The sequence below is a fragment of the Sceloporus undulatus genome, chromosome 1 (genome assembly GCF_019175285.1).
Source record: "Sceloporus undulatus isolate JIND9_A2432 ecotype Alabama chromosome 1, SceUnd_v1.1, whole genome shotgun sequence".
NCBI classification, from domain to species: domain Eukaryota; kingdom Metazoa; phylum Chordata; class Lepidosauria; order Squamata; family Phrynosomatidae; genus Sceloporus; species Sceloporus undulatus.
Genome location: NC_056522.1, coordinates 14,585,528 through 14,610,297, shown reverse-complemented (window position 1 = coordinate 14,610,297; position 24,770 = coordinate 14,585,528). Strand labels below are relative to the sequence as shown.

At 41.3% G+C, this 24,770-nt stretch overlaps 1 protein-coding gene across 6 annotated transcripts in view; it reads right to left on the bottom strand.

Moving 5' to 3' along the window:
• Window positions 1–24,770, bottom strand: part of CCDC88A (coiled-coil domain containing 88A) — a 143,586-nt gene that overhangs the window by 81,329 nt on the left and 37,487 nt on the right. For all 6 annotated transcript variants that reach the window (XM_042451803.1, XM_042451793.1, XM_042451813.1 and 3 more), the window contains exons 3-6: window positions 20,390–20,498; window positions 9,092–9,161; window positions 7,808–7,866; window positions 6,043–6,126 (exon numbers count right to left, since the gene is read on the bottom strand). In XM_042451803.1, the coding sequence (XP_042307737.1) occupies window positions 6,043–6,126; window positions 7,808–7,866; window positions 9,092–9,161; window positions 20,390–20,498 (322 nt within the window). The remainder of the gene's footprint in view (window positions 1–6,042; window positions 6,127–7,807; window positions 7,867–9,091; window positions 9,162–20,389; window positions 20,499–24,770) is intronic.

The following is a 24,770-nucleotide window of genomic DNA, read 5'->3' as shown; positions in this document are numbered from 1 at the left end:
CAAGGCATAGGCACTAGGAAGTCTGTTTTTCCAGCCCCAAAAGGTAGTAACAATGGTGTTGTTCGGACCAGACCATGCCATGAAAACCCAATCAGGGATAAGACACTCACTCACACAGCAGCTAACCTTATAACCATAAAAATCATAGAATCATGGAGTTGGATGAGACCACAAGGGTCATCAAGTCCAACCCCCTGCCATGCAGGAAATCACAATCAAAACATGTCCAACAATATGCAAAGGAATCTTGTAGCACCCTGAGACCACTAAAGAAAAGAGATTAGCAGCATGAACCTTCATGGCCTTGAGCCCAATTCATCATATTATGATAGATCCTGTTACAATAGGCTTTCCAAGCCAGGCAGTAATTGAATGGCAAGCCCATCAGCAGGCATTCTTACTTAAAATTTAACAATCTAGACAAGGTAAGAGGTAATTGTGATTTTTGTGGCAGACCCCTCAGGGCTCTGTAAGATGTCTGAATGGGATTTGAAGCAACCCCTTAGTAGAGAAACCTGATTATATTGTTTTAAAACACTCATGGAAGAAGGGGAGTTTCTCCCCCCATGGAGAGGAGTCTGTCTGTTTGTTTTTGATAAGAATTTTTCTTAACCCCCTGTATTAGTGAGAACCATCTCATGGAAGAAACTGTATTTTTTTTAGTTTCTTCCCTTTAACAGACATCTCTCCAAGAAAGAAGGGAAGGCAAGGGGAGCCACATCTTTTGAGGCTAGCCAACTGAGGTTCACTGTGTTTTATAACAGGAACATAATCATTTTGCCACTAAAATGGAGTTTGGTTGGTCACCTTAATCCAATATATCTATCACCTCATATGAGATGTTTTTACCAAAGATCCTCAATGCATGTAAGCATTAAAGGTCTGCTGAGTGACCAGAGACCTTCTGCTTGCTTGAGTCACCCTGTTTATTAGCATTTAAATGAATCTGTATTGCTAAAGCTTATGCTCTTAATGAGAAGTGCTATGGCTGATAACAGTTTGCACAAAGGAGGTAGAACCATGTGCTCATCCTATGTCTTTGGCTGTTCCACCTAAGGCAAAAAAAGGCTCTGGACCTAATGGAGACAGTGATGGAGGCCCATGAGGCGGCAAGAAAAGTCATCATGTGGCTTTTATGGCTAGCCCCTCCCTTGAAGAATTAGTTTCCAGGCATCTTCTCTGGCCTGCAAAAAAGGAGAGGGGGGTGAGCAGAAACAGCACAACTCAAACCTCATGTGCTAACATTAATAAAATGAACACCAGAAAGGTTAACCAGTACCTCTTGTAAATCTGAGCCCACAGCCCTGTTGATGTGGGGGCTCTCCCCTCCTTTATTTGCCCCATCAAGGGAGGCTGCCTGGGCAGTGGCTTATTCCAAGCACTGAGGAAACTGCTCTTAAGTTAGCAGTGACTGAAGACCATTGCTAATCATGGGTAGATAGCTGCATATGACCTGTAGTGTAGCCCTGATACTCACAGGGCACTTTGTTTTATTTATGTTTAAAACAGCCCCAACTTCAAGCTGGGGTTTACAGCTTAGCCCTTTTAATTTCAGGCAGGCTTTATAGTAGCCTGGCTGCATGATAGAAGCTAGCTTGGTCCTCAACTCCCTCCCACTTGCATAGGTAGCTGGGAAGGGCAGAGGGACTGATGTGGGACATGGCTCTACATTTACCTGAGGTAAGTCTGTGTCCTGAGAAAGGATAATCTCTGATGGAAAGGAGAGGCCAAGCGCTCAAGCTTTTCTCTCAAGAGTGCCACGGTTTGGGGCAGCCAAACACAATTGGGGGTGAAGGGAACTCTCCACCCATGATATGCACAAATGGTTTACCCCTTTTTGTTGTTGTAATTTTGGGGGAGGGAACACAGGAGGATTTGTATCCATGTGGTCTCTCAAAGAATCCTTGGGTTGGAAGAGATCCCAAGGGCCATCCAGTCCAACCCCATTCTGCCATGCAGGAACTCTCAATCAAAGCATTCCCAATAGATGGCCCTCCAGCCTCTGTTTAGAAGTGGGTGGCAGAGGCCATGCTCTCTCTGGGGTGGACATGAAGCCATTTTGTGCTTTTTTGTGGGATGCTCTGAGTTGGCAGCTTCAGCTCCTGCTGGGCCAAGTCCAGCTTCCTTTACAGCCATGTGTCTGAGCAACACAGAGGAGGAATCCTCTGCCTCCTTATACACCATCTCATTATAAGAATTCAAAAGGAATGTGCAGGAGCCCTGGCAACACCACCATGTGTTTCCCAGTCTGCAAAAGGATCCCCCACACCTGTTAGGGTCCTGGGTGCCATTGGGGCCAGAGATGGGAAGGAAGGGGGAGACCAAGGGTTAATGCCCCCATCTGCCCTCCTGGCAGAGTCCCAAACCTTATGCTAGGCATAGTGCCTGCAATGGCCATGGCAGAGGCCTCATGGCAATGCCTGCCCTGAGCGAGGGCATTAGATCTGGCAAAGGTTCTTTGGTGGCTAGAGAGAGAGGGCCCCTGGTACTCACCGTTCTCATGTGACTTCTGGCTGGCTTGCCTCTCTGACCTTGGCCATTTCAGGCTGGGCAGAGGAGATGCAGAGAAATCCTTTGCCATGGCTTTTGGCTGGCCTGTCCTCTGAACTCTGGCTGGGCAGAGATGCTGAGGAGGGAAGTTTCCATGACTTCTGGCCAGTTTCCTCACTGATCCCTGGCCTTAAACAGGCTGGGCAGAGGTGATGTGGAGAAACAGAGACATGGAGGGGATACCCCTCACCATCTCTTCTCACGGCTCCCATGTGCTGCAATGCTGTTTGCAGAAATCTCCTGTGCTCCCACCATGAAAGGGGGCAGCTTTGGAGGAGAGGGAGAGTCATTGGCAAAGCCAAGACCTTTCTCCAATCCTGGGAGCCCTTGCCATTTTAAGTCTTCTTCATGCTTCCAAGGCTGTAGTAAAGAAGCTGCAGAGCAACAGCAAACACATCCCAATGGGTCTCCCTCTGAAGCCAGCTCCCTCTGTTGAGCTGGCAGACCCTGAGCTAGGGAAGCCTGGGTTAAGGAAGGCCCTTCACCCATGGTCTCAGGGTCCTCTGCCATAGCCACCACCAAGGAAGTGGGGAAAGGCAGGAGAGAGGAGAAGAAGGGAAGGCCAAGAAAACTCTCAAACCGCTTTCGTAGAAAGGAAAAACTTCGCTGGCTCGAAGAGAACATCCTGCTAGGAGCATAGGCAGGAACAAGACTGAGGCTCAGGGGGGCTAGCTCCTCCCTATATAGGGGCCGGTCTTTTGTTTATAGTCCCTGCCTACAGGAGCAAATAGGAGGAGCTAAACCCAGATTACAGGATGCCAGGACCCTCTCTGCTGGGAAATATGTACTTCATGCATTTCTAAAATGAGAATTCAGCTTAAAATAAGGTATGTGCTGCCTCATGCACTTTTGTTTTAAACCAAAATCTCCCTCTCACACTATGTTTCATTAGTAGTGGCTGGATGTGACCCACAACAGGTTCAGGGACCCATACCTGGTGGAATTTGTTCTCTTAATGCTAAGATTACAGAAAGACATACTAATTGTGACTGACTGACTGTGAGGCAAATAGTTGGAGCTTTTGTCTGCCTCAAGAAACATCATATTTACGGTAATCAATTTTTTTTTGAATATTTTGCAATTCTACATATTTCAAAGTTGTCCTAGAAAAATAAACTGAAGCATTTGATCCAAAAAGCCTCAAGGTTTTCATCTAAGGCAGCTTATAGACAAATAAACATAAAATAAAAGCCTGCTTTCAGACTTACAGTCTCATGTGACATAACACTGAAAGAAAAATGGGATGGAGATGGAATGGAATATACAGTTCTTGATGTCAGAGTTAAACAGTTCTAATAATATCCACTGGTACTGTTCTTGAATAATTATATGTTTATTACAGTCTTTTATAATATGTTATTTTTAAATATACACTACTAAAATATTTATACAGATACCTACTGTTTAATACTAAAATAATTATCTGTTAAGAATCTCTGCTTAGTATTAAAGATCATAGCTAATCCCCATCTCCCATTAAGAACCAATGGTAGTTAATTTAAGTCATAAAGATAGAGAACAAAATAAAAGCAAAATATGCTTCCAAAGTCACCCGTTGACTTATTGTGACCTCATTGGTTTGCATTTATCTTCTTCTGAGGATGGCTTTGTTGTTGTTTTTTTCCAAACATATGGTGACCCCAAGGTGAACCTATCATGGGGTTTTCTTGATAAATTTTGTTCAGAAGGGATTTACCACTGCCTTCTTCAGAAGTTGAAAGAGTGCAACTTGCCCAATGTCACCTTGTGGGCTTCCATAACTGACCAAAGATTCAAACTCTAGTCTCCTAGTCTCCTAGAGTCCTAATCCCAACCCCAAATCACTAGACCAATGGTTCTCAACTGGTAGAGCAGGACTCGTGAGGGAAGAGTTGCTCAAGCAAGACTTGGAGGCCCTGATCCCTGCTTCCCAAACTTATCGGACCTGGAGGGGGGGGGGGGAAGGAGGGCACTTGAAGCAGCTGGCTGTGCCTCAGGGAGAATTAGAGGGAGGAAGAGAGTAGGGAGGCTCCCTGGATCATGGCCTCTGGCAGGGTCCATCCCAAGCCACCACTTCCTCCGGCCCCAACCCATCCCATCACTACCCTGAGAATGAATGTTTCATTGTTAATCTTTGTGTGAGAGAGTAAATGAGTATGCATATGAGTGAAAGAATGAATGAACCTACAAAATCTGCGCTAGAAAAATAATACAGTTCGACATCACTTTAACTGCCATGGCTCAGTGTTATGGAATTCTGGAATTTGTAGTTTTCTCAGCTATTTAACCTTCTGCCAGAGAGCTCTAGTGCCAGAACAAACTACAAATCCCAGGATTTCATGGGATCAGGTCAAACTGCATTATTTCTGCACTGTAGATTCAGCCTGGATGTGTATATCTGTGAGCATTGGTGGATGTAAGTGAGGCTGTGTTTGAGACAGTATATGTAAAATTTACGCTTGTGTTAAGTATTGAATTTATTTAGATAAAACTGTCCTAATTATAGCAATGCTATTTACTTATAAAACATTAAAATATGAATATACATGAATGTGTGAACAAAAATATGTACACTAAACAAAATATTTTGATTAATATACTATATGGGGGAGCACAACATATGCAGGTAGATGTAAAGGAGTCACAAGGGTAAAATGTTAGAGAATGACTGCAATACACCAAACTTATTTATTTATTTATTTATTTAATACATTTCTGTAGTGTCTCCCAAACCACAAAGGATCTCCAAGATGAAGAATGATGGCACCAGAGCTCTCTAGAGAAGGCTAAACGTCTCACAAAATTACAGTTCCCTGAATTCCCTAGCACTGAGCCAGGGCAGTTAAAGCGGCTTCAAACTGGATTACATCTGCAGTGTTTAGGACTTAGGATGTAATAGCCCCTTAACTACCCAGAAAGGCTGTGCTTGACAGGACTGAGCTGATGTAATAGAGGGAGCAAAGAATTGTTTCTCTGCTGCCTTCAGTGCTGCAAAGTAGATTCTAAGATGGGACTTACTTTCTTTCACAGGATAGACTCAAATACTCTCCTTTATCTGCCTTTGGCAGAATATCTCAAGCTAGCACTATCTTTGCTCTAGTTACTGTCCAGCCTGATTCATTGCTCTTAGAAAGCCAAAGAGCAGATTTGGCTCTGTGATAAGAAGAGGATATTTCGGTGGTGTCAATAGACAAAGTCATTTCTGAATTCCAGTTAGGGATTCCACAGGACCACTGATCATCTTAATAGGAAAATTTAAGGAAAATAGCAAGAAAATATTCAGATCTCCAGTTCTGTGGAGCAGAGAATTCTAAGAAGTGTTTCATACCTGTAGCATCTAGTGACTACCCCTAGATTAAATCTAAACAGGAAAGGATTTATAGTGTGTCATTTGTAACACGACTTTTATAACTATCCATCACATGATGCTTAACAAATGATAATCAAGACACTTGGCTTCCTCCTAAAGTCTTTGAATACTTTAATATTTTTTTAAAGTAAAGAAGATAATACCTCTTGTATATGAGCTGCAACAGCTGCTCTTATATCAAAGTTTAAACTCTGAATTCTTTCAATAAATTCTTCTTTCTTCTGACACTAAAATAAAAATAAACATAAACATTTACTCATAGCTGGTTTAAGTGTTCAAATATACTGCATCATTTTTAGTAATGTAGGGCCCCTTCAATAGCTGAAAAAATGGTTTACATAAATAGATAAAATACCAATATAAAATGTGAAAGAGAAGCTGTCAGTGGTGTACATATCTGACAATTACTGACTACTTATCTCTACTTCAATGAAATAATTGTATGGAAAGAAAAGCTAAAACATGCATTCAACAACATCACTGTTAGATTTGTAACTGGCAATAGTAGTAACTTTTACTGCCTAATTCTATGATGTACAAGACTGAGACTGTGACTAGACCAAGTGTCACATAAGAAGAGTTTAAAATTTTCTTTTTCAACAAAGGGGAAAAGCTGATTTCTATTTTTATTGAACATCAATCTCAATTCATTTTTCCCCACTTCCTCTGTTGCCTTGGTCTATCACAGGAGTGCCTCCTGGTTAGATTCCAGACAATATGCATAAAGAAAGAACAAAATCCTAACAAAAGTAATTTTAGTCAGTGTTTACATCTAATATTTAGTCACAGCAAGAGTTTACTTAAAATTGCATGTACCGTATATACCCAACTATAAGTCAATCTCATGTACAGTGCATCCGCATTATATGTGGGCATGCTATACGTGGCTTTGAGCTTATGCGCAAAGTTGTGTAGAGCCACGCAAGAGTGTGCAAGGCGCAGTGCGTCCCATTCGAATGAATGGGGTGCGCAAAGCCATGTATAGCGTGCCCGCATATAATGTGGGCACACTGTACATGAATGGGGCTCAAGCATACACAATATTTGGCTTATGCAGGGAGGGGCTGGAACAGATCCCCCGCATAAGCCAAGGGCGCAATGTATAAGTCGAGGGCAAGTTTTGGGGCCAAGGTTATAGATTTTGATATGACCCCTGAACAAGTCAAGAGTAAAACTTTGAGGCTCCTCAGGTCCATGGTGGCTCTTCAGTGTTTCCCTGGCAGTAGACAGCAGCTGTTTCTCTGCCACAGTGAGGAAGCACTAAAGAGTCCCAGTTGCAGCCATTTTTATCTTGGAGTGGGGTTAAACAGTCACAGGTGCCCTCTGCCCTTCAATCCCACCAAGAAACCTACTTTTACAGTAAAGTCTCCTCAGAAAGGAAGCTCTTTACTGCTGGCCCATCCACAGTTGTCTGCAGGGCTGGCTTGTCTTCTCAGAGAGGGTGAGGAAGAGGCAGGGATGAAGAATCAGTTGTGGGAGAGCCATATGTAAAAGAAACTAAGGCAAGGAGCAAGAGAAAGTGTGTGTGTGTTGTGTGAATGCTGGACTAGGGAAAGTGGGGAGGAAGGTGTTTGTGTCTAGATCAGCTATTGCTCTCATAGAAATAAAAATCACCCTGTACTCTCTTTGCTTCCTGCAGTCCATTCTTAGGCATGGAGGGAAAGTGGGGAGGAAGGTGTGTGTCTGTGTGTCTGACTGAATGAACTGCCATCATAGGCATTACCATAATGGCCTGTATAAGTTGACCCAGGATTTTGGGGTCAATTTTTGGGCATAAATTTCTTGACTTATAGAAAAGTATATATGGAAACAAGAATATAGGGAGGTCTAAAAAATGATCACGTTGAATAAGCTGAATAAGCTGAGTAAATTGGCAGTTGAATAACTTGAATAAATAAGCAGACCTACCTGAACTGCACAACCAAGCAGGAGTAGAAGGAGCTTTTTAACCTCTTCAGTACCTTGTTCTGAAAATGTTTTTAAAATAATATACAATGTGTACATTTCCAAATAAGAATGAAACAGCTACTGTTCCTGTATGCATTTACAGTCGGCCCTTCTTATACACGGATTTTTTATACACGGATTCAAGCATACACGGTTTGAAAATGTTCCAAAAAAGTATACATTTACCTTGATTTTCCATTTATTATAAGGGACACCATTTTGCTATGTCATTATACTTAATGGGACTTGAGCATACACTGATTTTGTTATACACGGGGGATCTTGGAACCAAACCCCAGCGTATAACAAGGGTCCACTGTATATGCCATCAGTTCCTTTCAATAACTTTTTACTACCTTGTTGGTACAGGGTTTAATGGGCAAATGGATATTAAACTTTCACACAGTAGTCAATAAGCTGTTCACGGAAAGCAAAGAGTAAGATATGAGTATGGCAGTACTCTGCTGCTCAGCAACTGATATGCAGAGAGGCATATAATATCTGATAAAACTGAAAAGAAGAAAAAACGCTGGAGCAGTCCTTCTCAAATCTATGCTGTACAGGGCAATACGTAACTTCATTCCAGCAACCCCTACAACTAGCCATTTCCTCCACTCTAACAAAGAACCTATACTGTGCTGGTTGTCCTTAGTTTTCTATTGTGGCCTGAAAGACTGTAAGCATAATTGTCACATATTTTCCATTTCCCTTCGTTGAGAAGAAATCACAAGAGGTATGTTTTTCCTGATTCAAATTATATGCAAATAAATGGACACAATTCAAAATTCAAAAAAGTATGTTAGCATTAAGCACATATGCTCTTTCTTTTTTGCTGCCTTCATTTTGTGCACATTAATACCAGAAGTCAATAAATCAATACGTAATTAAAAGTATGGAGTAGAAAGAATTAAAAACCCATTATATGTACCAAGAACTAGGACAGCAGTATATGAATGTTGTTCTAGAGAATGTTATCTGCCTGCATTTGTCTAGCCCTTTCTCAATGAGTATCTAATGTTGAAGAGAGATGATACAAGACACTGACTAAACTCAGTAAATTCATGGTTTAAATGTCACCTCGTATTTACTCACTAAGTGACCTTAACCAAATCACTCTTTCTCTCACCTTCAATTTATAATCCAAATGTGTATGATACCCTTTGAACACCTGAGAGAGTTATATAAAATTATGAATATTCAGAAGACAAGCGTGCAGACCTGCGTTAAAATTAATTTAAGACTTACCTGAAAAGGGATTTTTGCCAATTATTAGGACATTTGGCAAAGACATCATAATCAACTGTTGCAATGTCTCCTATAGAAACAAATATAAATACTTACAATATCTGCATGGCGATTGTATCTTCCAATGTGATTAAAAACATGAATAGGTTTAAAAATAAAGCATTCAATCTCACTTCTGATTTAAAACAGAAATCACAAAGTTTTAAAATATTTGTCTCTCAGTTAAAATAATCTCTAACAATTAAGGCTTACTTATTTAGTTCTGTATTAACTGTACATGTTTGCTGGCTCTATAAACAAATGAGCAAAAATAATTCAGGGAAATCCTTTAAAAAGCCAATGCAGTAGTTTAACATTTCTTTGAATTTTTGGGGTCAAGGAAAGAAATATTTCAGCTCTGCTTTTATGGCTGGAAAACTATAGATAATTTCTTCACTTTATGTACATATAAATGGCCTAAATACCCTTATGCACCAGATCTTGTCTGATCTTGGAAGCTAAATAGGATCAGCCTTGGTTAATACTTGGATGGAAGACTGCCAATGAATACTAGGTGCTGTAGGCTATATTTCAGAGGAAGGAACTGGCAAAATCTCCTCTGAGCATTCCATGGCTAAGAAATCCCATTGAAATTAATGGGGTCGCTGTAAGTCAACAGGCAATATGAAAACACATACACATTATTAATATTAGGATTTATTTCTATCTTGCCTTTTTCCACATTGGGACTCAAAGCAGCTTACAATGATTGAAAAACACTGCTAAAAACCCACCTAATACAAAAGTTAAAAATAAAACTAGATTAAAACATGTATCATTAAACACACACACATACACACAGCAAAACAACAATTAGCAATATCCTGCACATTGTGTAAAACAGGCCTTCTATCACCACTCACCAAAAGCCTGTCAAAATAGAAAAGTCTATGCTGGTTTGCAAAAAGAAAATAGGGAGGGTGCTAGTTTAGCTCTTCTGGAAAGGGTGCTCCAGAAGACGGGGAGCAGCCAATGAAAAGGCCCTCTCCCATGTTCCCACCAGATGTACCAGTTAGGGTGGTGGGACAGAGAGAAGGGTCTCCCCAGCAGTGCAATAAATTGAGGGACTATGCTGCATTTAACAATCATCCTGTCAGAAGAGTACTAATAAAAGTGTGGTTCAAATACAAATTAAGATTATGTTCAAAAATTCCATTTTGGATTTTTCTGGAAGATGTGGCATGTTATAAAGGAGCCCCTAGGGAAAATGATTAGTTAATCTATGTGGACTTATTAGTAAAACAAAAGGAAGAGTATATCAAAAGTAGGGAACAATTGGAACAAGAAGATAATATGATAACAGTAATTTCCTTATCTACAAATATATGAAAGGTTTAAAGTGCATTAAAAAGATGGAGCCTGGGAATTAAAGAAATCAGAATTTCAGAAATTGTTATGTTCTGACAACTCTCATCTAATTGCTCAAATGTTATTATTTACTGTTAAGGACAAAATAGCAGATGAACAGGTAAAGGAATGCATGGGGAAATGGTACAACAATGTAGAGGATCATACATATACTGTATGGCACAATGGGAAAATACTGTATGTACAAAGGGAGGCTCAAGTACTCGTTATGTTTTAAAGGAATTTAAAAAAATGTACCAATGGTGCTTATCGCCAGTGAAATTGGCCAGAATACATAAAGGAGCCAACAAAAAGTGTTGGAAATGTAATAAAGAAGTAGGATCATTTTTCTACATATGATGGAACTGTAAGAAATCAACAATTTTTAGAGTTGCATTCAATCACAAATGCAGAAAATACTGAAATTAAAATTGTCAAATAATCTGGAACCCTTTCTCTTAGGAATTTTTGATCAAAACTCAAAGAACATGGGAAGATTATCTGGTATATGGTATTGGCAACAAGATTGGTTTATGCAAAATACTGGAAGAGTCCCAAAATTCTGAGAATTAATGAATGCTGGGGGGAAATGATATGGGTACTGCTGAAGGTTTGAGTTTGAAGGGTAGAGGAGCACAGGTGCCTTCACAGAGTACCGTGGTACTTCACAGAGTACTATGCTATTATGGTACCTTTGGTCATATTGACAGAGTATTACAATACCTTGTCTTCCTTTTCAGGCCTTATACAGACCACTTGACACAAGCACCGACTCCACTTCCAGAGCACCATGATGCCACGTGCCGCTCTACACGATGCACACCGTGACGGTGCTCCTCCAGTGCTGTGTCCGCATGAAGCACCGATAAAGGAATGCCATGTAGCTGCGGAACTGCGGCTATGGTGCCTTTTCCAGGGTACAAAAAAGGAGCCGCTTTTTGAGGCGGTGTGCGGTTGCCGTGGCCCCGATCTGGCTGAAAAAGGGGCAGCTGGAGGCCCCCCTGCTTAGCCTCTTAGTCTATTTGGGATTTAAGTTACAGCCCTATCCTGTATCCAATCTGGCAATCTCAATTTAGGTCTAAATCCTATGAGCACATGTTGAAAGAGCTGGATATATTTGGCTTGGGAAAGAGAAGATGGGATATTAGTCATGCAGAGGATGGAAAAGACTTAATAGGCGTGCTTCATAAACAGTAATGATGTTGTTCCATGCCACAAATTGCCTATATACCCAAAATGCATCAAAATGGTTTTGGAAGCTAAGCAGGATCGGTCCTGGTTAGTACTTGGATGGCAGACCACCAATGAATATCAGGTGCTGTGGGCTATATTTCAGAAGAAGGAACAGGAAAAAACACCTCTGAGTATTCCTTGCCTAAGAAAACCCTATGAATTCAGGGGGCCAGTCTCCTTTGGAGGTTTTTACACCTAGGCTGGATGGCCATCTGTCAGGGGTGCTTTGATTCTGTCTTACTGTATGGCAGAGGGTTGGACTGGATGGCCCTTGAAGTCTCTTCCAAACTATGATTCTGTGAAATTGCAGAGATGGAGAAACTGATACCCCTGATGAGGGGGAAATCCATAAATGGTTTCTTGAAAGTACAGATGTTGTTTATAGAATATGTACAAGAGGGAGGGGGATACAATGGTTAAAGGTTTCAATTTGTTGTTATTAAAACAGACAAAGGTAAGAATTGGGTGTTTGTTGTAAGCTAAGATCACAGTTAGTGGATCAGATAAGTGAAGGTAGATTTCGCTTTATATGATAAGCGGAAATGTCCAGGCCCTTTGATTGCCCCAATAGAAGTATAGTGTCTAGATCAAGGGAAGTAACAGTGCGACTCTATTCACCTTTGGTCAGGCCACACCTGGAATACTATGTCCAGTTCTGGGCATCACAATTAAAAAAGGATGTTGAGAAACTGGAGTGTGTCCAAAGGAGGACGATTAAAATGGTGAAGGGTCTGGAAACCATGCCCTTTGAGGAACGACATAAGGAGTGTATTTTGTGGGAACAAAATGCTTAAATCCATGGATGGCAAGTCCACAGATACAGAAGGCCCAGTTTATTTTCAATGCTTTCTATTGTTTTAACTTGGACTCTCAAATTTTGTTAGCAGTCTTCATTTTAGTGACCTCGGAAGGATGTAAACCTGAGTCAAGTCTGAGCCCTTTTGGTGGTATTGAACTCGCAACCTTATGGTTTGTGAGTGAGTGGCTGCAGTATAGGCATTTAACCACTGCTCCACCAGTCTGGGGTGATACCTCAACACCTTTTGTTGTTTATGTCTTGTAAAAATCAAGGCTACTTTCCTGTCCAAAAGTCCTTCCAAGATTGCTTCTTCTCCTGTTCCCTTATCTGTTGGAGTTCCCCAGGGCTCTGTTCTGGGTCCCCTTCTGTTTTCTCTCTACACACTGTCCTTAGGAAAACTCATCAGCTCTTTTGGTTTTTCCTACCATCTGTATGCCGATGACACCCAGCTGTATCTTTCTGCCCCTGACTTTTCGCCAAGGCTTGAACAGCAAGTCTCATCTTGCCTTACAGCTGTCTCGCAGTGGATGCGCCATCGGCGTTTGAAGCTCAACATGTCCAAGACGGAGCTCCTTGTCTTTCCTCCTAAGCCCAACCTTCAACACTCCTTTTCTGTCTCTGTGGACAACATTTCCATTCAACCAGTCCAGCAAGCCCGCAGTCTTGGCTTTATCTTTGACTCTTCTCTGTCGTGTATCCCTCAGATCCAGACCACAGCCAAGGCTTGTAGATTCTTTTTGTACAATATTGCCAAAATCCGACCATATCTCTCCGCCTCTACTGCCAAGATCCTGGTCCATGCCCTAGTGATCTCACGACTTGATTACTGTAATGTCCTCCTGGCTGGGCTTCCTCTTTCTCACCTCCGTCCTTTAATCTCTGTCCAGCATTCAGCTGCACGCATTATCACTTCCACCCACCGCTCTGACCACATTTCTCCTGTGTTGGCATCCCTTCACTGGCTCCCTCTCCCTTTCCGCATTCAGTATAAGCTCCTGCTGTCGACATTCAAAGCCCTCCATGGACTGGCCCCTCCTTACTTATCAGACCTTCTTTCTCTTCACCTTCCCACCAGGGCCCTCCGTTCTGGTAGTCAAGGGTTCCTGTCTCAGCCCAGGATTTCCTCTGCCCCATCCCGGATTCGCCCCTTTTCACTTGCTGCCCCTCACTCCTGGAACCTTCTTCCACCACAAGCAAGAGCCATCACTTCTTTAACCAGCTTCAAAACGGAGCTGAAAACCATCCTATTCAGAGAAGCTTTCCCAGGCATCGCATAATTGTCGCTTACTATCTGATGTTCTGTTGTTGGCTGTTTATCGATCCATTTCCTGTATTCCTATGTACTGTATATGTATTATCCTACTTGTGATTATGTATTTTCTCTGGATAATGATTAACCATCCATTATGAAGCCTTGCCCTCCCTCCAGTCCATCTGCCTTGGTCCAGACCTCGGAGGTTGAGAGGAACTGCTGGACCTCTTACCCTTTCCCTCCACCACTCCCTTCTCCTTCTGTGTCATGTCTTTTTAGATTGTAAGCCTGAGGGCAGGGAACCGTCTAACTAAAAAGATTGCATGTACAGCGCTGTGTAAATTTACAGCGCTTCATAAATAAAGGTTAATAATAATAATAATAATAACTGCAGAAATAAGTGTTGACAACATTTAACTGCTATGGCTCAATGCTATGGAATTATGGGATTATTTCTGCAGTGTAGATAGAGCCCAAGAAAATCATAATAAAGCTCATTCTATGCAACTGTTTCTGGTATCTGAAGCATTAAACCAAAATCTTGTTGATATACTAAACCAGCGGTCCCCAAACTGTGCCCTTTAAGAGATTTTGGACTTCAGCTCCCAGAATCCCAGACTATGGGCCAACATGGCTGGGGCTTCTGGGAGCTGAAGTCCAAAATCTCTTAAAGGGCACAGTTTGGGAACCACTGTGCTAACCCATCAGCACAGCTGTTGGTGGCAGGAGGAAAAAGGCCAGAAATACATAGGCCATGAAAATAGTAAGATGCTTGGAGCCAGCAGATTTTAACTTCCTTACTTCGACACTAATGTATGACCATGGAAAATATGGAACCAATAGCATAGCGCATTAAGAGGATATAGGCCTTTGTTTTCTTCCATGTCTTCGTCTTTCTTTGTCTTCTCTGTATGTGTTTGTGTGCATATACCTTCAAGTTGCCTATTGACTTATGGTGACTTGATACATTTAATAGGGTTTTCTTAGGCAAGGAATACTCAGAGCCAGTTCCTTTCTCTGAAAAATAGCCTTCAGGACCTAGTATTCGTTGGCGGTCTCCCATCCAAGTACTAATCAGGGCTGACCCCAGTTGGTATGTTTAGGGTTTTTCAGACTTACTGGGAATAAAACCCGTACAGAGTCCTAATGTCATGGACATTTGTCTGAAATAGTTCCATAACATTTCAGGCAATTTGAATTCTGAAAGAGAAATAAATACTCATGAGTTCTGGAGGGAAAAATAAATATTTTTCTGCTCTGGTGGTGATCTGCCAAACAACATGTGAACCTATCTCAAGCCAAAAACTTCTACCATTCTTAGAAGTACATAGTGTTCCCTGTTTTAGCAGCAGCCACATCACTAATGTGCAATTTTACCTGAAGCAGAATTGTTTTCCTAATATATACCCTACACTCAACTTGTACCTCTACTTCATCAAGCTTCCAAACAGAACCTATGATATCTTTTGCACATTCCTAACTGTGCTCAGAACAATAGCTGCAGCAGATTCACAGATTATTTTCTTGCCTGTCCTCCACTCCGAAACATTTGGAATGGAGACAATCTAACTTACTTCATGCATTCCATTTTTGGGGAGTTTTAACCATTGCCATCATAAGTTACAAACTGCCTCCCTGTAACAGTGAAGAGTAGGGGAAAGTCAGCTGCTCAAAAATAAAAAGAAAGGAAAGGAAACTCCTAAAGAAGTAATTTATGTACATAGAGGCAGAATGTTTACCTTATGCACAAATTTGGGAAATGAATGTTTGCTAATTTCATATAAGACTGAGACATGATGAAAAGGAACAAGCAACCACTAAGTGGAACATAAAGGAAATTAATTTAATATAGCCAAGCCATAATTTTCATTAATTTTGTTGCTGTGTGCCTTCACTTCATTTCTGATTTATGGTGACCCTAAGGTGATCCTATCATGGGGTTTTCTTGGTAGGTTTCTTCAGAGGGGGTTTGCTATTGCCTTCCCCAAGGTCACCCAGTGGGTTTATATGGATGAGCTGGGAATCGAACTCTGGTTTCCTGAGTCAAAACCCAACATTCAAATCACTATGTCACACTGGCTCTCTTTTCATTAATTACAAAAGTAATTTTCTACACTGATTTAGGACCATGAGAGGATTTGGCTATACAGACAAAAGCATACAGATAAGAGTGTACAGTAGCACTAAATTTAGGGCAATGTGATCTAGAGATGTCACATAGATTGCCAGCAACCAGGAATACAAAGTGTTGTCCAGGACTGAAAAGATCTGCTTTAGGAAACAGCTACAATCTAAAATCTAAATATTCTATGAATAGTTTCATGAAGTTGTTCTATTCAGTCTCTGCTAGACACTGATGGCAGTAATCAGGGAAAATCCCCAGTCTAGACAGCACCTAATTCTTTAAAGTTGTTGTGCATTCCCATAAACATCTGGATACCTATCATAGCAGATGTTAACCCATACACAGATCTGGCAGCATAATACTTTTTTTCTGGCAGCATGTTCAATACAAATGTCCAATCTTATTTACGTTCTATATGTCTGAAGGGGTTTTCTTTTTCTAGTTGCTGTTTCATTTATATAAATATTATATTGGCAGTGTCAAACAGAAATGGAAAGTCTACTTCTCCAAGCCAATACTATTTTACATGGACATAAAACAAAAATAAAATGACATAGGCAGTTTACAGACCGCCAAATAGTACGTATTGAATACGTACAAGATGGCGGCGCCCTGTTCATACGGGCGCCGCCATCTTTACGTACTGGACGCACAGCGTCCAGACGTGTCGCGCCGCTTGTGACGTAGCGAGCGCGCCCCTGGCGCCTCACTACGTCGCAAACGCGACGCTAAAAGAAGCTCCATTTTGGAGCTTCTTTTTTCGGTCCGCGCGGGAGTCGGGCCGTCTGAAGGCTCCGGCTCCCCCGCGGACCTACTGGCGGCGGCGGCAGACCGCCGCAAAGCGGCGGTCTGTACCCCGCCATAGTAACAAAACGAAATAGAGAGGCACAACCAAATAATTTGAAATGCTGAACTGAATTGTAAAGAATTAAGTTTAGCAATAGCAAGTACTGTACATTTCTATACCACTTATCAGTGCAATTAAGTGTAAGCTAATTGCCCCCAACAATCTGGGTACTCATTTTAGCAACCTCAGAAGGATGCAAACCTGAGTCGAGCTTGAGCCCTTTTGCTGATACTGAACTTGCAACCTTATTGTTTGTGAGTGAGTGGTGCACTTAACCACTGCGCCACCAGAATGTGGTACTTGTAGCAGCTTATTTTTTTATGTCCAGTCTATGTAATACTACTACTGTACAGACTGAACTCAAGTTATAAACCTACCACCATAGCATAATAAATACCACCACCATTATAGATTTTAGATTATAAGCCTGAGGACAGGGAACCGTCTAATTAAAAATAATAATTGTAAGCTGCTCTGATAGCCTTTAGGGCTGAAGGGCGGGGTATAAATACCATAAATAATAATAAAAAAAATATGAACTGACCAAACCACTATTAGCTATATAGTTTGTTAGTCACATTGGGTCCCACTTTGGAAGAAAGGCAGGATAAACATAAAATAAAATAAATATAGTCATACAAATAAAAATCCAACAGCATTTTCAACACATTATAGGCAATATTTTTTAGCTGAATTACAAGTCACCACCACCAGCACCAAAATACTGTATACAGCAACCGGTAAACTGTAATGTTAATCTACCTTCCAAACAGTCAGATCATAATACTCTTACCACAGAAATCAATGGAGCTTACTAAATTTAGAGGGTAAGAAAAGCCTCCAAATACTAAAGCAAGCACTTCCCTTTTTTTACAGCCCTAAAATAATGCTGCATGAGGTCAATCACAGGTTACAATATTATGGATTATTCAGAAGCCTAGCCGATGATCTGCAACCTATATAAACATCTGCGAGATTTGATGGAGGGGCTGGAGAGGAGGGATAGCTAATTTTCTCTTAGTATACATGAGTCATTTAGGAGGTGTGAACACTTAGGCCCCATTCCCACTGGGTTATAACGTGGATCAAGAATCGAATCAGGGGTGCATCGTTCCCATTTGAGCGTGTGTTCGATCCTCACTGCGCCGATTTCATTCCCATTGGTATTCGGATCTGATCCCCATGTATTCGATTTTTCCTTGGAAATCCCGAATCAGTGATGGATAAATTGGTTTTAAAAGAGTGCATATTTTTAGAGGTTTTTCCTGTGCCTCCTCAGTCTGATTTGGGGCAAATGAATGGGAACGAAAGGGTGTCTGATTCGGGAACTTGAGGATGGGAGGAGCAGTGCTCAAGGGACTGGCCTGGGGGATGTCACCCGCTTGTTCTCTTTCCTGCATTACCGGCGCCATTTTCTCCTGTTCGCATAGCCTTTCCCCAAGTGGATTGGGAAACAGGGTAAGGCGATCGCACTACATTGACCTTCAAACGCAGTAAACACACTATGCCCCCTGCAACCTCCCCCCTGCTCCACATTCATAGACCGATGTGTGAGGAGACCCACTGAACACCATTTTTAACTATTTTTCTTTTTTTGCCTCTGCCTGAGCGCCTGAGCAGCAGATCAGCTTTGCATTACATGCCTGCTTGATCGCTCCCCAGACAGCCCAGGGAAAAATGGGGGAGGCAAAGGGATTTGGGGGGAATAGAGGTTCCCTTTTCCCTTTCCCAGAGGGAGTCTGGGAAGACACAGAAGAGCCTGCGATGCAAAGGGATTTGGCAACCCTAGATTTGGGGTGAATACAGGCTTCTCTCTTTCCCAGACGGGCTATTCTTCCTTTCCCGGAGGGGAAAAGCGCCTAAGCAACTGATTGGCTGTGATGTCAAGCGCTTAGGCGTTTGATTGACAGCTGCTTTAAAAAAGGAAGTTCCAGAAGGGCAATGGGAATGGGGAGCAAAATAACCTGCTTCAAATTACCACGGGGAAAATACCAATGGGAACGAAAACAGGGTAAAAAAACCCCAGGTCTGTTTGCACCCATTTTCAATGGGAACGATGGGTCAAATTCGATTACGACTAGGAAAAAAAATCCGAGTGAGAATCGCAGTGATATACATCGCGTTATATGGCCAGTGGGAATGGCCCCTTACTGTAGTTTTCCCAGAGCAATTTATTCTGCCTCTACATTTTATTATCTGAATACAAAGGTTGATGCTGCATAGGTCCTTTGACAGAACTAGATCGCTATTTATTACATACACAAAATGTTGGTAAAAGACAATACTGAAAAACATGCTAGTCCACTCTTTAACTTACAAAGACCCCCGGGGCAGTTAACAAAGATCACTAAGGCAGATGGTAAGCCTGAGGGCAGAGACTATCTCATAATAAAATACAATAAAAAGTGAGGGGAGCAAACTTGAGCAATAGTCCTTAGATACAAATTTCGATTGAAACACATTCATCCAAATGGTTTCAGCAGAGACAGAGACAAACATGATAGTGTGCGGATTAGCCTTCTTGGCACTATGAGGAAATAGAGCAAGGTACTTGGGCCTTATTACATAGGGCTTATACGAACAAATGCAATGGCCTGGAACAGACAGGCTAAATGAAGCAACTTATGGCCACTTTGAAGGTTTTCAAACAGAGGCTGGATGGCCATCTGTCGGTGATGCTTTGATTGTGATTTCCTGCATGGCAGGGGGTTGGACTGGATGGTCCTTGTGGTCTCTTCCAACTCTATGATTCTATGAAATGATGCATGCCTCCAAAGCAGCTCGAAGTCTTGCCAAAAACCACGCTCCAGTCCTTTGTACCAGAGCAAAAAGGAACCAGGATAATCCAGCTCCTGGCGGCATGGGTTGAGTTCTGCAGCTGCAACCTGCTCTGTGAGCAGGCCGGGCAGCTGGCACAGTCCCAACATGCTTGTGACCAGAGTGGATGAACTAAGATCCAGGTCGCAGAAGATGTGCCCAACTTGTTTCTTAGCATTATCACTGCTGTGTGAGACAGGCAAGTGCCACTTACACTACACAGTCATCAACTCCTACACCCATGTCCCCAGTAGCCCGTGAGTCTGGATGTTTCACATATAAGATATTCAACCTGAAAATGCAAATATGGGCATACTTCATTAATCCCTAAAATCAGTCTGTGGCTCAGACAGGGAAAGGTAGCATTTTCCCATATCACCAAAAACAAATGGGTATGAAGGAAGAAAACTAAGAGTGGCAATAGAAAAGAGTTGTTAAAGCTAGATTGTGAGACGGATCCAATACAAGAAAATGTCACCACCAGTTCATAACAGCAACACTTGACAGATATACACCCCACCTTAAGTGTGCACATTGCACCAGTCTATCTGGCAGTTGAATATGAAGCCACCAAAATTCTCAATAAGAAGCCAGCATATTAGTCTTGATGCCTTGCAACCCAGATGTACTCAAAACATCCAATATTGTATTTCATTTAAAGTTTATCCAGCACTAGTAAAAGGAGGCAGGAAGGGGCTATCTGTTGCCAGCCACTTAAGTAGTTTAGCAGGAGCTGTTATATTTTGCATATATCTCTTATCAATTATTGGTCATGCTCAGATTATTTCCTGTGTAATTTATGATTCTTTAGATAGTTAATGAGAAAAAAAATTACTTACCTGGTAATATGATTTAATCTGCCTCACCAAAATAGATAAATTTTGAATCCGAAGTGATGCATCATTGTTTACTTTCTTATTTACTCTTTGACTGGCTGCTTTAGGGTTGCTGAAAAAATAAATAAAAATTATGAAATATAAAATTCACTGAAGAAAATTAATAGATCAACCAAGGATAAAGTACAGATATGGAACTGGAACCTAAGTCATAAGCAATATGTTTGAAGTGCCAGTCTCTCAACTGTTATGCAGAAAATTGTGGATCATGTCAGCTGTCTTGAAAATTCAGCAGCAACAGGATATGAGACTAAGCATATATTTATTTATTTAATATTTAATTTATACATCACCTTTCTACTAGTACAGCAGCCAAGATACTGACTATGAAGAGATATGCTGAATTCACAGAACATGCAAAACAGGATTCATACCTCAAGATTCTGTTTAAGTGCTAGTAAACATCCATCAGCACATTCTGCTGTACTTCTGGTAGTTGCATAATACAGTTTGATCTAAATGGAGTGCACTCCCATGGCTAAACAAAGGCAGAGGACCAAAGATTCATAGGTATCATTCACAGAAAAACTGGGAGGAAGATGACTCTCCCTTTTCCCTTTTTGTACAACTTCCCAGAAGTCTCTCATCCACAGATTGGCTAAAGCTGCAAGTGGGGAAGAAGGTCACTGTGCAAAGAAGTACTGGATACCTTCGTCCTCAATAACAAAAGTACATATCCTAATGTAACAGGTCCCTATACTGGGAGAAGGGCAGGATACAAATAAATAGAGCAAGAACAACAACAACAACAACCCATTGTACACCACCAACCAGATTCTGGCAACAGGATGAGAAACAGAATAGTGAATAAGGAAGATGTCAGGACATATTAAAAGTGTTTCATTTTCAATATTAGAATCTAATTCATACTTGTGTATTTTCTAGTTTGAATATCTATGATTTGATTTAGGAACAAATATATAGTGTTTCCATTAAAAGTTGTGTATAGGGAAACTATACTATATAAGACAAATTGCTCATCTTTCTTATAATAGCAAACCACAGTTATCAGCACACTAGGAAATGTGGAAGGGATTCTGAGTTTGCCTAGAAAAGAACCCAAAGACAGCCATTCATGGTTTGGAATTACACATAAATCAAACCATCACATATTATTATGGGAAATGATGAATAAATATGACTTCAAACCAGACAATCTGCAAATTTAGGGCACAGTTAATGTCATGGCCAGCCAAGAGCCAGACTCAAAGGATGAGGAGGAGGATGTAGCTCCTCTAGTGCAAGGGGAAATTGAGGCTACACCAGGTGCTAATCCTGCTCTGCCAGATCCCAGCTGTGACCTCCCAGCCCCAGAGGAGGAGGCTCAGCCAGGTCCTAGTGTTGGAGGGATTCCTCCTGAGGCTCAGCAGCCTAGTGGTGACTCTGGGAAAGAGCCAGGCTTGGAGGTGCCTTCCTTTAAGCAACACAGGGCTGAGAGTGCTTGTGTGCATTGGTCCAGGAGAATTGCTGAGAGAGAATTGGCAAACAAGCCTCAGCTGACACCGAGAAGAGAGTCTCCTACTTAGCCACCTGGGAGAGGTGTACTTGGTGTCAGAGTTTATTGCAGTATCCTTCTGTGTGATCACTGTCAGCATTGGTTTCTTGCTCCCTAGAACCTTTGTTTGCCTTGAACCCTTGACTTCAGAATGGATTGGACTCTTGTTACCTTCTGGCTGCCCTGACCTTGGACCGAAGTGACTTCTGTGGACTCTGGAATCCTGACCTTGGCTTTGTTACTGGTGTACTTCATGTGGACTAACCGAAAGGTCTGTAGCCCGCCTTTTCGCTCTTTTTTTGTTAAACAATCCTTATCAGCATTTGTTTGGACTTGTGCTGGCTGTAGTCCAGGACAGTTAAACATAAGTTGAGGAGTTTTAAATTCAATGAAATGCAATAGAGATAGTTCACATTTTACTCTACAACAGAAATTAAAACAAATTGAATGTGCTTAACTTAGTTTGTTTAAGAAGCATTTCCCCCATGGGAAGTTTTTTTCTCCCGAGCAACTAGCTTCCTGGGACTGAAAAGCTCTAAGTACAGTGGTACCCTGGGATACGAAAGCACCGCCTTACGAAATTCCTGGGATACGAAAAAATCCTATAGGAAAAAACTGTTCCGGGTTACGTTTTTTTTTTCGGCTTACGAAAAAATTTTTGGTGCTTTTCGGCGCTTTTTCGCACGAAATCGCAGCTTTTAGTGCTAGCGCCTATGGCTTTTTCAGGTTACGAAAAAAATCGGGTTATGAACGCCGCGGCGGAACGAATTAATTTCGTAACCCGAGGCACCACTGTACTTAATACAGTGATCCCCTATATAAATTTGGTGGTTTAGGACAATGAAATCTCCTTCCAACACTAAAGTTATTGTCCTATACGCTCTTCCCTCCACATTCACTGGGGTTAAGCGCACAGGACCCCCGTGAATGTGGAGAAACTGCAAATAACAAAAACATTATGTTTTTACCTGACAGAACACCTCTCCAAGAATCTTTAGGTCCTCCAGTGCAACTCTGTGGTAAACATCTACCAGACATTGACCACAGAATTGCACTGGAAGAGCAATAAATGCCTAATGGAGTGTTCTCTCTAGGAATTTCTAGGTTCTTCAGTGTAACTTTTGGTTCAAGTTGACCACAGAGTTGTGCTGGAGGACCTAAATATTTGTAGAGAGAACATATTAATAAAATACGTGAATAATTAAATCTGGAAAAGTCAAAGCCGCAAATGTGAATGGACAAGTGTAGTTACTAGTAATGTTAGAAAAGCTAAAGAAGTTACACTGATGTAATGACACTGTTGTTGTGGAGGAACTGTGTAAACATTATACGAGAGCAAGGGAAGGAAAATAGGCTGAATTGGGAGAATACTGGGAAAGAGCCAAAGAGCAGCCAAGATGTCACATTCACCAGTATAAAGAGCTGTCTAACAACAGACAATCTGAGAAAACACACTCCTATTGGAGTAAATGGTGAGCTGCAGGATTTATTTCATCCATCTCATCCCATTCACAACAATGCTTTAGGAATATACATGTAAACATTCTAGAAATTTGAAAAGCCAGGGGGTGGGGTCTGGGACTTTTAAAAAAATGAAAAATGCAATATTAGCTCTCTTTACACATTGAAACTTACCTTGCTACTTTAAGAACATAAAATGCATTATGTATAATTTGGTATAGAATAGAGTTTGCTATGTTAAAAGTATAATTTATTCCAAATACTGTATAATTGCAAATTGAACATACTGTCTAAAATTGTATTTGTTGTTAAAAATGAAGTTACATGGCCTTAATTCATAAGGAACACCTGAACTATAAGGAACCTTTGGTTCTGGTTTCTGAGGAACAGGAAAAATAATCCCAATATAAACAAGAAACTGTCAACATTAGTAAAACAAAAATAAAAAATCTCTCCACTAGTTCTTCATAGTGTCAAGCAGACATAACACATTCATTCCTATAAAAAGAACTGATAAAAGGAAACCAAGACCAGGAACTGTAATGACCTGATACTGCACATAATCTTACTAAAAAGTCTACCTCTTACATAGATTTTAGAAATAATATGGAGGAAATGAATAGAAGAACATTTTGTCTTAAATATTTCATTCAGCATTCTTTTAAAAAATATGCCATAATCTATTTTTCATTGTATCCTGGAAAAATGGCTTCATGAAAAAAACAAGGGGGAAAGCCCCCACCACACACACAAAAAAAATCACACACCCCCTGATCCTTCAGATCTCTACTGTAGTCAGGAGTGTCCTGTTATCAATCCCCTTCTTCAAATACAAGTCCTCAATATGCAATGGAAAAGCAAATGGAGAACAGAACTTTCTTTGGCCTGTTACAGACTGCCAAAATAAAGCTGCTTCGGGTCTCTTTGGAGGCATGCTATTTAAATGATGCATGGGTCCTAAGAGTCAGGAGGTCGCGCCAAAGCCACACTCCATTCCTAAGCACTGGAGTGCAGCTTTGGTGCAGCTTCCGGATTCTTAGGATGCATGCATCATTTAAACAGCATACCTCCAAAGAGACCCAAAGCAGCTTTATTTTGGCAGTCTGTAACAGGCCTTTGTTAGTGAACAGAAAACACTCCACTCTAGCCAACTGTACCGCTGGCCAAACAATCCAATATCTTCTTCCCTGGAGGATTACAGCCAGGAGATAAAGCAGCGGGGGGTGGGAAGTAATTGACCGCAGTTATCATCTAGAATTCCCAATAACATTACTATACACCATAGTTCAGACAACCTTCGCTATCAGGCTGATACGCAACCCCAGCTAGTTCACAGAACTGGTACTGCTATCATTTTGGTATTGCAAG